Genomic DNA, 14632 nt, shown 5'->3' with positions numbered 1-14632 from the left:
GAAGAAGCTGCCAAGATTCCCCATGATCTCCTATCCTTGCATGACCATAGAACCCTGTTATTCTCCACCACGGCTCACCAGGTGCACCCCTAATTTCTGCGTTGATGTGATGCGCAGAGACAGTACGCACATGCAGATCGACATCCTTTGTCCAGAATAACGCCAGGCCTCCCGCCTGACGAACCCTCAAGACATCCTTTGAGTGCGCAAACCCTAGATCCTTGTGCAACGCTTTGAAATCCCTCAAAGCCTGATTTTTGTTTCACAGAGAAAGACAATCTGAGGCTGATTCTGTGTGATCAAATCCATCAGCGCCCTTGTAGTAGTTGTATTGCAGATTCCCCTGCAATTCTAACTCAAGACATCCATGGAAGTGGACGGAAGATTAATCTCCCAAAGATTGAGAGTAAACCCTAGCGTGCGGCTAGGTCAGAGAGAAAAAAAAATTTCTTTTTTAAATTATGTTTCCTAGCAATGAAATACATCTATTTTTATCGATATGACACTCTAGAAACACTTCATTTTTGTGACATAATCTTATTCTCCACTTTCCCTCACCGTTTGAACTATCATATAAGGCTATGGAACACTTTTCAATAGACTAAATCGATTTTTCATGCTCTCAGTGTATGTTGGTGTCCCGATTCTAGCTTGATAGTTTCATTTTTTGTGACGGAACCGCAAAATTAATGTTTTTATCTACGGATTATTCTGACTTGATACCGACATCTAATAAATAAATATAAGATATACACCACAACTTGATACCGTATAGCATTGAAGCCAAGTAGCAGACTTAATCATAAGGTTATAGCCGAAATAACAATCAAGATCCTACCTTTGATGGGGATTGGGGACCCATTTTGTATCGACTATCAGAGAATCTGAATATACAGAATAAATGAAAATCATTGGACAATAACGAGGTTATTGCCTATTTCCAATTTTCCATAGTGGTAGTGTGCAACTACTCGAACCCAATTCGTAGGATTTGACACTCATCGTGACCCAAGTTTCCAAGTGTCAAAAAAACCGATCTTTTTATCCTTTATTGGGATTCCATTCCCCACAGTTGTAGTTGGACAGTGGACACCATGAAGAGGAGGAGGAGATCATCACCACCGGAGCTACTTCCGCTTCAGGCATTGACGCCGGTGAAAGAAGAAGACGACCCCAGAACAAATTGGCAGTTGGTGAACGCTGCTTCTGCGCCCTTTGGACTCCCCGATGGTTGGTGCGTTGAGGAAATCCCCCGTCGCTTTAGCCGCTTCCGTCCCGCTCGAGTTGACAGGGTCTCTCTCTCTCTCTCTCTCTCTCTCTCTCTCTCTCGCTAACCTGTTCGATTATTATTATTTTTTGGACCAAAAACTTGTTCGATTATTAATGTAGATGCTTTGCTATGCTTCTTGGGGTTTTAGCAGGGTTTAGGCTTTATTTGAATGTGCTTATAATTCAACCCAGAAAGAGTTGAAGGAAAAGACTTGGTGGGTGTTTTTGATCCTGTAATTTTCATAAGAAAGTCTGGGTCTTTCTGAAATGTTTGGTTGAGGATGTTAAATTGATATTAGTTTTTAATTCATGTTGCATATGCTAGTTGATCCCAGTAAAAGACTCCCCTACTTTAAAATAAGTCTGGGTTGGAACCCAATGAACATCTGGTCAATTTTCTGCAGTAATTTTTCCTCATTCTTTTTGTTTTGTCTTATCTGTTCCACCTTCTCCCTGTTTTGCTGCTGATATACACTTGAAAAACTTTCAATTGCTGCCTCTTGAATCTTGATCATCTTATAGGATCATATTTCTTGTGAAAGAAAAGTTTTGATTTCTGAAAATTTTAACCATGGTCATCTGAAGGACTGTGAATCCCATCTAGATAGCGTAATGTTCGAGCGAAAATGATGGTTTAGGCTACAGATTCCACTGTGGGATTTTAGGCCACCCAGCAGAATGATAGCATACTATGAATCTTGCACTAATATACAAATGGCTGTTTTTAGGTCATTCAAAATTTATGTTATCTACAGATTGTATAATAGGCAACATTTACATGTATTTTGTTCGTATCACACTATTAAACTTTGTTATGTACAATATTTCTTATACGTGAAGTTCACAATTTAGATCATGTTTTGAAGTTATTAGGTCTTCTGGGGTCAGGCCTGAGACTTCTCATCTAATTGTGCAGTATTTCATTGAGCCTGACACGGGACAGAAGTTTCGTTCACTAGTAGCTGTCCACAGATATCTAACAGGCGGACAAGTTGATACACATGCCACTGTAAGTTCTAGGATCCACTTATGTTTCTGTTAATGTTAGTATTTAGAATTCAGTCACTGAAAGGATTTTAAGTTCTGTTTTTCTGTTGCTATAAGGGTTTCCCTGGAAAGAGAGATTAAAAAAAAAAAAGGGAACCATGAACCCAGAAGTTTATCCTCCCTGTAAACTTACCACAGTAGGTATAGCATGGTCTTACAAGAGATGTGAAGGAGACTTTATGAAGAATCTAAATGGCAAAATTATGGCCTATCTGAATTTATCTTTAGGATACATCCAGATGCTTTGTTTAAAGATATTGTCATGAAGATAGTTAGCAATTGCTTTGTGTTTAATGAGAAATGCATAGAAGATTATTTGACCAATTACAATGTCTTCCATTCTTGTCACCAATACATAGACCGTCCACTAGATTGAGATTCCATACTTTCCAGATTTTCCCTGTGATTTCTCTTCCTTTAGGTAATATTTTTCACTACCATTTTAGAATGAAATTCAATAATATGTACTTGAATTTTAGTTTTTGCTAGAGTTGGTGATTAAAGTGTCCATACTTGATATATTTTAAACTTCATAGAATTATGATCTACTGGGGTCCTTTTGAATCCAGAGGCAGGCAACAGTAACCACATTGAAGAAAAAAGCTTGCAGTAACTGTAATATGATGGGAAATATTCTCATTGACAATGTCAATCTGCAGATGCAATTTAAACCACACACCATGAGGTGTAGTTCTTCCTTTGTACTACCAGATGGTTGGGAAATTGAGGAAAAGCCACGAAAGAATACTAATACTGGTCACAGTGACAAGGTACCTATTTCTTTTTCAAATTTTGGTGGCTTTTCTTTGCCTGGTTGGTAGAAAGGGTATCCGTAGCTTTGAACTTGCTGAAAATACTTGCACTCTGCATCCTAAGGTTAAAGTTGCACAATGCACATGTCCGGGTACACTTGTGTTTCAACTTTTCTTGCACAGTAGATGCTATCTTCATTATTACAAAGGTTGTCAACTCAGTTGGCATACACATGTTGGTGAGTTATAAGGGAACCTACAGCAAGATGTGCTGCATTGCTGTATTCAAGATTTCTTTTGACAGAATGAGTACAACCATATGAATTGGCAATCAATGAACTTGCCTGTATTCATCTTATAATTCTTATATGCTTTCTTTGAAAGGGCAGCCAAATGCAACATTGTGTTGAATAAACCTTTAGTACGTACAGGGTAGAAATCCCCTCACATAATCCTTTTGTCCTGAAAATTATGATATTGGGTTCTAGTATACCTCTGTTTTTCCTAGCAGCATGTGAGACTACCTTTGTTTAATAAAACCTAAAAATCTGTGGCATTCACTTGTTTATTACTTAGCACATTGGACCCTCCCAAAGGATGAGTTTTATTTTTATATGTATTGTTTTTGCAGTATTATATTGAGCCAGGAACTGGAAGGCGGTTCCGTTCTTTAGTAGCTGTTGAGAAATACCTAACAGAAGAAAATGAACACACTCCACTTCAGGCATTGATACCTGCCAATAAGTTGATTGTAGGTTCTCCGATGCAATTACTGATTCAACAAAAGTTTTCCTTCTCTATAATCCTTGACCTTGTCTAGTTTTGCTTATGTTTCAGCTTTCGAGTGGATCCAGCAGCCAGAAGAAAAAGATTCGGTCCCTGAAATTTGTTTCTAAGAATTCATCACATTCAAACGTATGTAATAGCACACTCAATGCATCAAGGCTCAACACTTATTCTGCAGGGAGTTTGATAAACTATATAATTATGTTTTCTAATTAGAATTTGCTTCCTTTTCATTACTATTATTGACTGAATCCAATTGTGTGCCTTTTCAGCCTGCAGAGCATTTTAGTAGTCCCAAGAAAGAAATACTCCCAGAAATCAGTAGACCTTCGCAGCTCAATATTAGCAGCCCACCAACAAAAGTTAAATGGGTCCTCGTTGGTCCTGGGGGGAATAATTGGAACCCCTTCATGGATGATTCTAGAGTCGCCGATTCTGTGAAGCAAAAGTGGTCTGAGATTTTCAAATCATCCATCTATGATGAAAACATTAAGGCACCGTGTTTTTGAGTTTTATCCTTTCTGCCAAAGTGGAACTTCTGTAACATATGCTGTCCATTTTCCATTTTGGCCTAACCCAACTAAAGTTTCCAGACCCTCAAAGCAAGACTTAGAAGCAATTGTAATGAGGAGCTAGTGGTACGCATATGCAGAATTGTTGAATCATCAAGGAGCAATATATACATTTGCTGCATCATTATGGTGATAAAATTGCATTTCTGCTGAGTTTGGAAGTATATACATTAGTAGAAATTTGTCTCTCGGCTGATTGCGGTTCTACTCTGTTCATGTGTGACTGTGTTCCATACAGGAAAGAAGGAAACTAACGAGAATATCAGATTGAAAGCAATATGACATCAAACTGTTGCAGTTCAAACAATATAACTAAATGAAGCGCATTGTAGGTCCGGCTTCATTGTCTGGAAAATGAATCTGTTGAAAAGTTAGGAGCTAGATAGTCTCATCGGAACGGTGTCCAACAAAAGAGGAAGAGGTGCAAGTATTCGAAAAGGAAGATTAGACAAGTAGAGAGATGAACACCATTTTGTGTCGACAGTTTCACAAATCTGTTTGTCAAACCGAGTTGATAGAGAAATTTGATTTAGCACTGCATCAATGACCAAAAGATCGAGTGTCGCAAAAATATTGAGGATTCAAATGAACATAAACTTCGACGTAAAGATCGAGGAAATGTTAACCGATCCTTCTGAAGAAGAAGTCTTTGGTAAGGTTGTTTGACTACTAAATTTGTCAATCCGACAATAAGGAGACCCTACTTAAGAAAGTGGATAACATTACATCCCACAAATGTCCCCAGTTGTGTATGTTGAAATACCAAAAATTCTTCTTTACATTAAGGTCTCGTTTGGTTTACGGAAAGGAAAGTAATTCTTTTGTCTTTCACTCTTTCCTATGGGGGAAAATGAAATTTTCCAACAACTTTCCAACCTTCCATTCTAATGTTTGGTAACGTAAGGAAAGTTATTAGGAAAGTTGTTAAAAGTTTGTCAATAATATAATAAAATAATATGTTGTGATTAATAAATGCAAGGAAAGAAGATGAGAAAGTGATTCCTTTGAAATTTGGAAGGAACCAATTTCCCCCTTATTTTCCCTTCCTTCAGGAAATGATTTCCTTTCCTTTTGCATCCCAAACACAGGAACCAAACGTGGCCTAATAGTGCAAGTGACTGAACAACTATTAAATAATTAGATGATCTCTGTCATTGATATTTGTAGTCAACTTTTTTTAATGACAAAAAAATATACCGGATGGTATACAGCCATCAATTCTTGTTGGTGCAAGTACACATCGGTGCTTTAAATCCATTTGTGTCAAAATATTGAAACTTTCTCAACTACACGCTTTCATTGACTCAACCGTGCTATCCACGTAACACGACGGCTCTACCTAACACATTCTCCCTTTCAAGCCATTGGTTTGGTGATACTGTCGGGAACCTAACGTCCAGGCCCACAATGACCTACAAGACCATGATGTCATGCTCTCCGTTGTCACCCAATTTTAGCTTATATTTTTCCAAGTTCCAACTCCAATGTTTCCTAATAGAAAACAAAGAAAACCCCATTATTTCTTGTTATGGTAATGCCACGGCAGTGGGGCACATGAGTGAACAAGTCCCAGTAACGGGGTTGCTTTACATTCTGTGTTGGAGCTCGTGAGCGGTGCTAGAGTGTCAGCACCCAAATCATGAACACACCCAAATCATCATCGCCGGAGCCAATTCCGCTGATGACGGTGACTCCGGCGAAGGAAGAAGACCAACCCAGAAGCTCTAGGCAACTGCAATTGGTCACTGCTTCGCGCTTTGGACTCCCAGATGGTTGGTCTGTTGAGGAAAGGCCCCGTCGCTCCAGCCAAACAGTTGACAAGGTCTCTTATCTCTAAACTTGCTCAACTCCATATGCATGTCATGAAATGCAGTTGCTTTGCAGCTATGTTTAATATGTTCTTGAGTTTTAGCAGGGTTTGACTGGTATTGAAAATTTGTCTGGGATTTTAAGAGTGAAAATTGGTCCATATAATTTATCCCTGAAAGTTCACAAGTTAAAAGAATGAAGGAAAATGTGCTTCCTTTGCTTGTATTTTAATTGATCCTCTCATTTTCATCAGAAAGTCTGGATCTTTCTTAAAATCCAATACATGGTTAGGCTGAGGATCTATATCAGCTGTGAGGGTCTACCATCAAGTATTTTTCATTAATTTTTGTTCTTTTCTGTTGCACATGCTCTCTGTTCCCATGGCAATGAAACTTTCCCTTGGTGCATCTTGATGATCTTATAGGTTCATACTCATGTTTATTGTGAAATAAACCTTGAATTCTGAGATTCTGTAACCATGGTTATTGCTTGAAAATCTGTCAGTCACATCCTAGACAGCAGCGCCGATGATCGTTTAAGCTATACATTTTATTTCACCCAGCAGACTGAGACCACAGTAGCAACTTACACTAATATACAAATGGCTGTTAATGAGGTTCTTATTATTTTTCTTTTGAAACACATGGAAACCCGAATGTGTGATAGTAAAAAATTACATGCGGTTTTAGAATTTCCATTCTCCAATGAGTGAGTTATACAAATATTTTTCCTACCACCTTAATTAACTTTGTTATGTATAATGCTATGTTTTGAAGCCATCCTATTAATTCTAGTGAGGTTCTTTTCATCTAATTTTGCAGTATTACATTGAGCTTGACACGGGACTGAAATTTCGTTCACTGGCAGCTGCCCGCAGATACCTAACAGATGGGCAAATTGATACACGTACCAGGAGAGAAAAATCAGGCAGTCAAAGCACAGTGAGTTCTAGGATCTAATTATGTTTCAGTTAATGGTAATATTTAGAATTTAGTGATGTTGAGTTTGATTTTTGTGTTACTGGTACTCTAGATAAATGTTTCATACTTTTTTTTTTTTAATACCATTTAAAAAATTCAATTCTGCATATGTATTGAAATTTTAATTACTGCTGGAGTTGGTGTGCACAGAATAACGGTCCATGCTTTGATATATTTAAAACTTATAGTAAACTGGAGTCCCTTTCTAATCAATAGGCAGGGGAATGTACCACAGATGGATCTTTAGAAGTATATTAACAGTGTCACCGTATCGCAGTCTTCGTTGAAGGAAAAAAGCTTGCAGGCAGTGCCTAAATTATGATGGGAAAATTTTTCATTCACAATGTCAATTTGCAGATGCAATCCTTCAGGAGAAGTTCTTCCTTCACACTACCAGATGGTTGGGAAATTGAGGAAAGGCCGCGAAAGAATACTAATTCTAGTCATAGTGACAAGGTACCTATTTCTATCAATGTTTGGTGGTTTTTTTCTTCTGGGTTGTAGAAAGGGTAAGTGCAGCCTAGGGGTGAAAGTTCTTCCTTCTTGCTGATAATACTTGCATTCTGCAACCTAGGGTTGAAAGTTGCATAGATGCAAGCGTCTGGGCGCAGGTGTATGTGCACTTTGCATAAACAGCACAGATGTTATTGTCCAAATTACAAAGTTGGTTAAATCACTTTGCTTGTATTCAGTGGCGGAGCCACATTGGGGCACACTGGGTCCCATGACCCAGTAAACTTTTTGGTATATAATTGATTAAGTTACACAGAATGATAGGCTGCTAGCATAGTGCAGTGGTCTCACCTGATTTTGCTATATTGCAGGTCCAAGGTTCGATTTTGTCTCCCTGCAGTACATTTTGTTTAATTTTTTTCCAAAGTTTAATTCTAGCTTGCAGCCTATTAATATTATTATTTTTTCATATGGCTTGCTATTATAAACTTGACATAATTTTAACAATATTCTTATCTTAAATAAACTTATTTATAATATTTCTATCAATTGAAAATTTTAAGTTTTGATATATAATTTGAGTTCAAAATTTTTTCTTTTTAATTTCGAAAGATCTTCACCTAAGATGGAGTTCTAGCTCCGTCACTCGTTGCTATTTTTTAGTGATTTAGAAAACTCTTGTAAAATAAAAAAACATAGTTGAAAAATGTATCAACTCTTAACTCAGTCACAAATTTCTTGTTATTTTCTAAGATTTTTTTATGTTTTGATATTATTATTTTATTTTTGTGCCCCAGTAACACTAAGTTTCTGGCTCCGCCACTGCTTGTATTTATGAGTTATAAGAGAGCGTTAGCGAGATAGGGCAGTATTCAGATACTTGTTGTCTTCTTTTGACAGATTGAGTATGGCCATCTAAATTGGCAATCAATAAACTTGCATCGGTAACCATCTCACGCAACATTATGGTGAACAGTTGTTATACATTCCATGTAGGGGAAAATGCCCTTACGTGATCCATTTGTTTGAAAAGAGATAATTATGATCTTAGTTGTAGTATCCCTTTGTTTTTCATAGCTGGAAGTGAGGCAACCTGTCACTGAATAAAATCTTAGCATTCGTTGCATTCACTAGTCCATTAGTTAGCACACTGCACGCTCGAAACCTATAATAATTTGTTTATTATTGTCTTTGCAGTATTATATTGAGCCAGGGAGTGGAAAGCGGTTTCGTTCTTTAATATCTGTTGAGAGATACCTAACAGAAGAAATTGAACACACTCCACTTCAGGAATTGATGCCTGCCAATAAGTCCAATGTAGGTTCTATTACAGTTACTAATGTAACAAAGTTATTTAATTATTTTGCTCCTCCATGATCCTTGACCTTGTCTAGTTTTGCTTTTGTTCAGCTTTCAAGTAGTTCTGGCAGTCAGAAGAAGAAAATCCGGTCCCTGGAATTAATTTCTAAGCATTCACCATGTTCGAATGAATGTTATAATAGCACACTCGATGCAATGAGGCTCAATACTTATTCTACAGTGAGTTTAATAAATTAATGACTAGTCTTCTAATGATAAGCTTGCCTTACAATTTCCATTATTGACTTCCAATTGTGTTCCTTATCAGCCTGAAAAGCATTCTAGTTCTCCGAAGAAAAGTATTTCTGGGGAGACGAGTAGACCCTCAGAGCTCACTAATGGCAGCCCACCAACAAAAGTTAAATGGGTTCTCGCCGGTCCTGGGGGGAATATGTGGAACCCCTTCATAGATGACTCTAGGGTCGCTGATTCTGTAAAGCAAATGTGGTCTGAGATTTTCAAGTCATCAATCTATAACGAAAACGCAAAGGCACCAAGGTCTTAAGTTTGATTTATTCTGCCACAGTGGAACTTCTGTAACATATACTGTTTATGTTTTTACAGTTTGGCATAACTCACCTCTCCAGATCCTTAACTTTCTAGAGACTAGTAAGAATGTGTGTAGAGAAACTGTAACGAGGAGCTGGGTGATATGCATATGCAGACTTGTTGAAGCATCGAAGGAGCAATTTGTAGAGCAACTAGTAAGAATGATACATTCGCTGTATCATTTTGTAAAACAATTTTATAAGGTCCCAAGTGGTCAGTTTGCATAGTATGGCTAGCAGCTCATGACCTCATGTATGATGGGGACAATGTATAATTTGTAAAAAGAATTTTATAGGTCCCCAATCGTCATTTTATAGGTCCCAAATGTATGATCCAGGTTGTCTTGCTGGGTTTAAAAGTCTACACTTGCATATAAGTTTTCAACTACAAATTCTCTCGGTGGATTGCATATGGTACTGTTATTTTTGATTGTCTTAAAACAAGGGACAAACTTAGAGGAAGGAAAGAATAAATCTAAACAAGAAAATGTTAGATCAAAAGCAAATATGACATCAATTGTTGCAGTTTAACAATAAAACTATCTGAACCATAATGTTGCTCCTGTTAGTTATTTGAATACGAATCTGGTGAAGATTAGGAGTTAGCAAGTCTTTCAGACGATATGCATTGGCTTCTTTGAAGCATCCGTTTTCAACGAGAGACCTAATGGTAGATGCTTGAGATCGAGAAGAGGTTCCCGGATCTCTAAATAGAGGTAAAACTCACAAGTTAATGGAGTGTTACTCTGATCGATTCCTCTAATAATTATGGAACAAAATCCATTATTCCCCGAGCAATTTATGTTTGTTCTAATACAATATCAGATTCTCTCAGGGTCTTTCACCTGGTTATCTCACAATCTGACCTCAGCGTTATAAGTTTCACTGTTTCAGTACAAAATAATTCTAAAAAGAAATTTTAAATCAAATAGTACAACACTCTTTAGCTAAAAATTAGTCGAAATGGAAATAATTAAGATGGCATCCTTCCAGACAAGTAGAGAGACAGCTTATCTCTGAGATGAACACCATTTATGTCAAGAGTTCCACAAATCTGTTGGTGGTAAGCCGAGTCATCATGGTTGTGAGACAAAGGCAGGTGATCCAGCACTTCATCTTCCATGTCGATGACAATGTTATGAAGCAAGCAGCAAACGAGAATAATCCTCGGCAATCTGTGTTTGTCAGGTCTCCACATCACACCTTCGATGATCCTCCATGAGTCCTTCAACCTTGCTAATGCTCTCTGTGCCACCATTTGGGTAGCACGCTGCCGCTTATTGAACTCATCTTTTTGTTCTGGGAGTTCTTTCCCTTCATAGGGGATTACAAGATAAGGCAGTAAAGGAAAGCCTGAATCCCCAATTATGTATTCCCTTATATCAAATCCTTTGGAGAGCTCTAAAACTTTCCCATTCAACCTCTCTCCTTTATCACAGAGTTCATGAAACTTAGAACTCTGAAACACCAACCAGTCCTTCATTTTCCCTGGCCATCCGGTGATTATGTCCCGGAACCTCATGTCCGGGTCCACAATGGCCTGCAAGACCATGCTGTAATTCTTCTCTTGATCGAGCCATGCATTGCTTGTGGGGTCTGAAGATGGTAAACACATCATGATGTGAGTAGTATCAACAGCACCACAACAATTAGGAAACCCTTGCATTTTCTGAAATTTCAATTTGATTTCTGCCATTTCTGCTTCAGTTGAAGGCCATTGCAGGTGGTGAAGACCCTTTTGTTCCATGGCTTCCACAAATCGCCAGGTCACTTGAGACACGGCAGAGTGGTTCAGCCCAAATGAATCGCCGATCATTACTAGTGACTCACCAGAGCTCAGTCTTCTTAAAGCCACAGCTACTTGATCATATAAAGACAATGGCGTACCATTATTAAACACAAAATGTGCTGACTTAGCCATCATTTCTTCACTCACAAGTGAGCATATGTAGTCAAAGGTTTTTCTGGACATCTTAAAGATAGATTGAAACCTACTTAAACCCTTTGCTGGAGACTGAAGACCTGCATATGTCCAATATGTGCATTCAGATTTTTATGGGAGTCTTTTACCCCAATAAATGCAACATGATCTAAACTATTAGGATTACAGTATACAAGCACAGATCATGACCCTTCCTTTCTATTATTTTTTCTTCTCATTACACAAGGCATACACATCTCTACAAAATCGATTGAGAACTCCAGCATATCAAGTTATAGATCAATTCAAAAATGATCCATGCAAACTATCTTTGACACTTAAAAAGATAGAAATGTATCTAACTTATCATAAAGAATGCATATTCCAAGGGATTAAAATTCCATTCTAATTAAACAGGATTTTGTCTTTTGTTTTTCATTTTAATCCATTGTCTTCATGTTTTTGGGGTTAATTGAGAAAAGACAAAGGTAACTAGACTGAATCATCAAAACAAGAATCATTAGATAGTTATTGAAAACACTTAACGGAATATCACTCCAGTCTTAAAAAATAACATAGCACGATCTCAGGTACATACTTACAGTCTTCACACAAGATATAAGATTGAGAGGTAGGTCACTGAAGACTATGCCGGTAAGCCCTATATATAGAGTTACTTCAAGTTGAGCATTCCTACCTCTATGCCCAATGAATCAGCAGCGTCAGTGAAATTCACCAACAATAGTTGAGATAAGATCAGAGGATCACATGAGTGCACAACAAATAGTTGAAATTTACCAACAACAGTGTTATAATGCCATAAATACCAACAAATAATAACAAATACTCTCTTTAAGTTGTAAATACCATAAAAATTCCTGCCAGAAGATTGCATATGAAATTTGACTGTAAGTTCTTAATATCATTAAGGCTATACCTTCTGAACAACGGGGAAAATTCTAAATTTTTATAGACCAAAATTAAAACTTGACTTTTACTTTTAGACTTGCTACTGTTGACTTAAAATTCACAGCCTAATACTTTCTTGTTGGTTCATTATTACAGAAAACAATACTATGAGCTAAAATAATGCATCCTATAACTAGTAACTGCACCTTCATTATCTGACATGCACTCATACGGAAGAACTCAACTTTACATGCCTAACATTCAGAGTCTCTCACCAAATCTCTACAAAATATCAAGATTTAATTTCTTCATGCTTGGATTTCCTTTTGTTTCTTATAAGGAAGGAAGAGCAACAAAACTAATATGGCTTTGATTCTGTAAACATAGCATCAATAGATGGAAGAGTAGAAAATCCAAGCAGACTGTGAAGGAGAGACTACAGATTTGCAATTCCTAGATCCATGTCATTCACTTCTGGCAAAAAGGATTAACGAGGATAACTAATTTTTCCTGCCCACTTAAGCTACTAGTTCCCATTTTTGAATGTTACCTAGTCAAAGACTCAAAACTTTATGCCCAAGCCTCCGTACAACCACCTACTCATTTTAGTGGCAGAGTGCTTACCAGTTCTGGTTTCATATAAAGCTCAAACTGCTAGTTATCTGAAATTCTAAACTCTGACGGTCAAAAATTGAAATTTGGTGTGAAACTTATCATGGTACCGTTCACCATGTTTCCAAATTAAATTCTGCGGTTAAAAGAACATAACAGCTCTGACTAATTTCTATGACATGCGGACATTAGAAGTGGAGAAAAAATGTAAAAGGAGACTTCAAAATTTTAGACACCCATCCTGTGGGTAGAAATCTAATCCGATAGCCCTAGCACCAATTAATGCATAGCAGAATTCGTGTATAATAACTCTTCCAAATTTACTATTAGTAACAGACCACCATTACTTCAAATATTGGATCACGGATGTGCTCTTCCAGCAATGTTAGTCAATTTGTTTAAATCTAAAGTAAGATGATCAGTGGAAAAACAAAAGCAAAAAGAAAACCATCCAGAAAAGGAAGAACTTCTTCATAGTATTCAAATACAATACCCATCTTTAGTTAGGTAATAATTTGAAATATTACTATGTTCTTGACTGTAAATTCAAGAAGAGAAGTACCTTTCCGCAGGCATTGTCCAAGGACCTAGATACTGTTATACTCTTGGATGTCTTTACATGCCTGTCGATGCTTATACAGTACAATCTTATCCTTTCCAATATCCAAGAAGGCAACGAAACCGGAATGTTAGGTAAAAGGGAGGGCTTTAAAGTCAGATTAGGGATCTTTGTTGAATGTGAATACACACATTCGCACTATATGAACACATAACAAAACGCAAACCCAATTACAATTACACAAATTCAGTTCCAACTACGAAGACATCAAACACTGGAACATACACACGCAACATAAGAACAGTGTTCAAAAAAGCTGTATAAAGCAGCATATCGTAAAGCAGAACAAACAAGAAAACAGATAAAAGTAAAAGCAATTTGGAATCATTATATGAAAGCAAACATACCATTGATTCTCTTGGAGAACTCATCCCACCAATCCAAAGGACCTTCCTTCTCTGAGGACCCAGAACCAGAAGCATTTTGATCTTCATGAGACTTGTTCTTCTCTGCCTTCTTTCTCTTCTTAAGACCCCTCACAGGACCCATCAGCGCCTCGGATACTAAATCGAATCAAAACCCAGAAACCCCACAAACTTCAAACCAACAACAACTGTATACAAACCCTGCTAATTAGAAAAAACAATCAAATACCCATTACTACAAAACACATAGAGATCATCAGAGACTAGTGAATAGAAGCCAAAGAGTTCATGACATGCACAAGACCTGTGAATAACCAAGTGTTTGTAGCTGTGTTTTATAACATGCAAGGAGATAGAGAGAGCTTGACGAAATAGGAACAGAAAAACAGAGAGGTTGTGTAGGAGTATAGTGACAGAAAATCCAAGCTTCACATGTGGGTTGGTGTTTAATTTGCTTAAGACAATGTGGCAAAAGAAGTGAGAGGCATGGACATTGTTCTGTCTCTCGGAATAACTAACATACGAGTTTAGAGAGAGAGAAACAAGAGACAGAGATAGGTGCGTGCTTTTAAAGAGAGGTTTTGCTCGAAGGTTTCGAGTCTCCCACAAAAATTAAGAAAAACCAGAAAAC

General features: G+C 37.4%; 2 protein-coding genes across 2 annotated transcripts; one reads left to right on the top strand and one right to left on the bottom strand.

Annotated features, from left to right (window-relative positions):
• The first annotated feature begins 839 nt into the window (after nucleotides 1–839).
• Nucleotides 840–9931, top strand: LOC112163917 (muscle M-line assembly protein unc-89). The gene is made up of 12 exons (XM_040505944.1): nucleotides 840–1292; nucleotides 2186–2278; nucleotides 2886–3086; nucleotides 3700–3819; nucleotides 3906–3983; nucleotides 4127–4357; nucleotides 6048–6248; nucleotides 7057–7176; nucleotides 7573–7671; nucleotides 8866–8985; nucleotides 9079–9207; nucleotides 9296–9931. The coding sequence occupies exons 1-12, from the start codon at nucleotides 1095–1097 to the stop codon at nucleotides 9530–9532; spliced, it is 1827 nt and encodes a 608-aa protein (XP_040361878.1). The 5' UTR covers nucleotides 840–1094; the 3' UTR covers nucleotides 9533–9931.
• Nucleotides 9932–10335: 404 nt separating this feature from the next.
• LOC112201815 (protein ALP1-like) lies at nucleotides 10336–14632 on the bottom strand. Its single transcript, XM_024342734.2, has 3 exons — nucleotides 14306–14632; nucleotides 13984–14202; nucleotides 10336–11597 (listed from the first exon to the last, which is right to left on the bottom strand). The coding sequence occupies exons 2-3, from the start codon at nucleotides 14123–14125 to the stop codon at nucleotides 10549–10551; spliced, it is 1191 nt and encodes a 396-aa protein (XP_024198502.1). The 5' UTR covers nucleotides 14126–14202; nucleotides 14306–14632; the 3' UTR covers nucleotides 10336–10548.

Source organism: Rosa chinensis, chromosome 5, assembly GCF_002994745.2.
Source record: "Rosa chinensis cultivar Old Blush chromosome 5, RchiOBHm-V2, whole genome shotgun sequence".
NCBI classification, from domain to species: domain Eukaryota; kingdom Viridiplantae; phylum Streptophyta; class Magnoliopsida; order Rosales; family Rosaceae; genus Rosa; species Rosa chinensis.
This window is presented reverse-complemented; position numbering and strand designations above follow the sequence as displayed.

Coding starts and splice junctions, on each gene's coding strand:
- LOC112163917 (XM_040505944.1), top strand. CDS start 1,095: ATGAAGAGGAGGAGGAGATCATCACCACCGGAGCTACTTCCGCTTCAG. Junction 2,279..2,885: donor AAGTTGATACACATGCCACT/GTAAGTTCTAGG, acceptor TTTTGAATCCAG/AGGCAGGCAACAGTAACCAC. Junction 8,986..9,078: donor TGCCTGCCAATAAGTCCAAT/GTAGGTTCTATT, acceptor GCTTTTGTTCAG/CTTTCAAGTAGTTCTGGCAG.
- LOC112201815 (XM_024342734.2), bottom strand. CDS start 14,125: ATGGGTCCTGTGAGGGGTCTTAAGAAGAGAAAGAAGGCAGAGAAGAAC. Junction 11,598..13,983: donor GTTCTCCAAGAGAATCAATG/GTATGTTTGCTT, acceptor GGACATATGCAG/GTCTTCAGTCTCCAGCAAAG.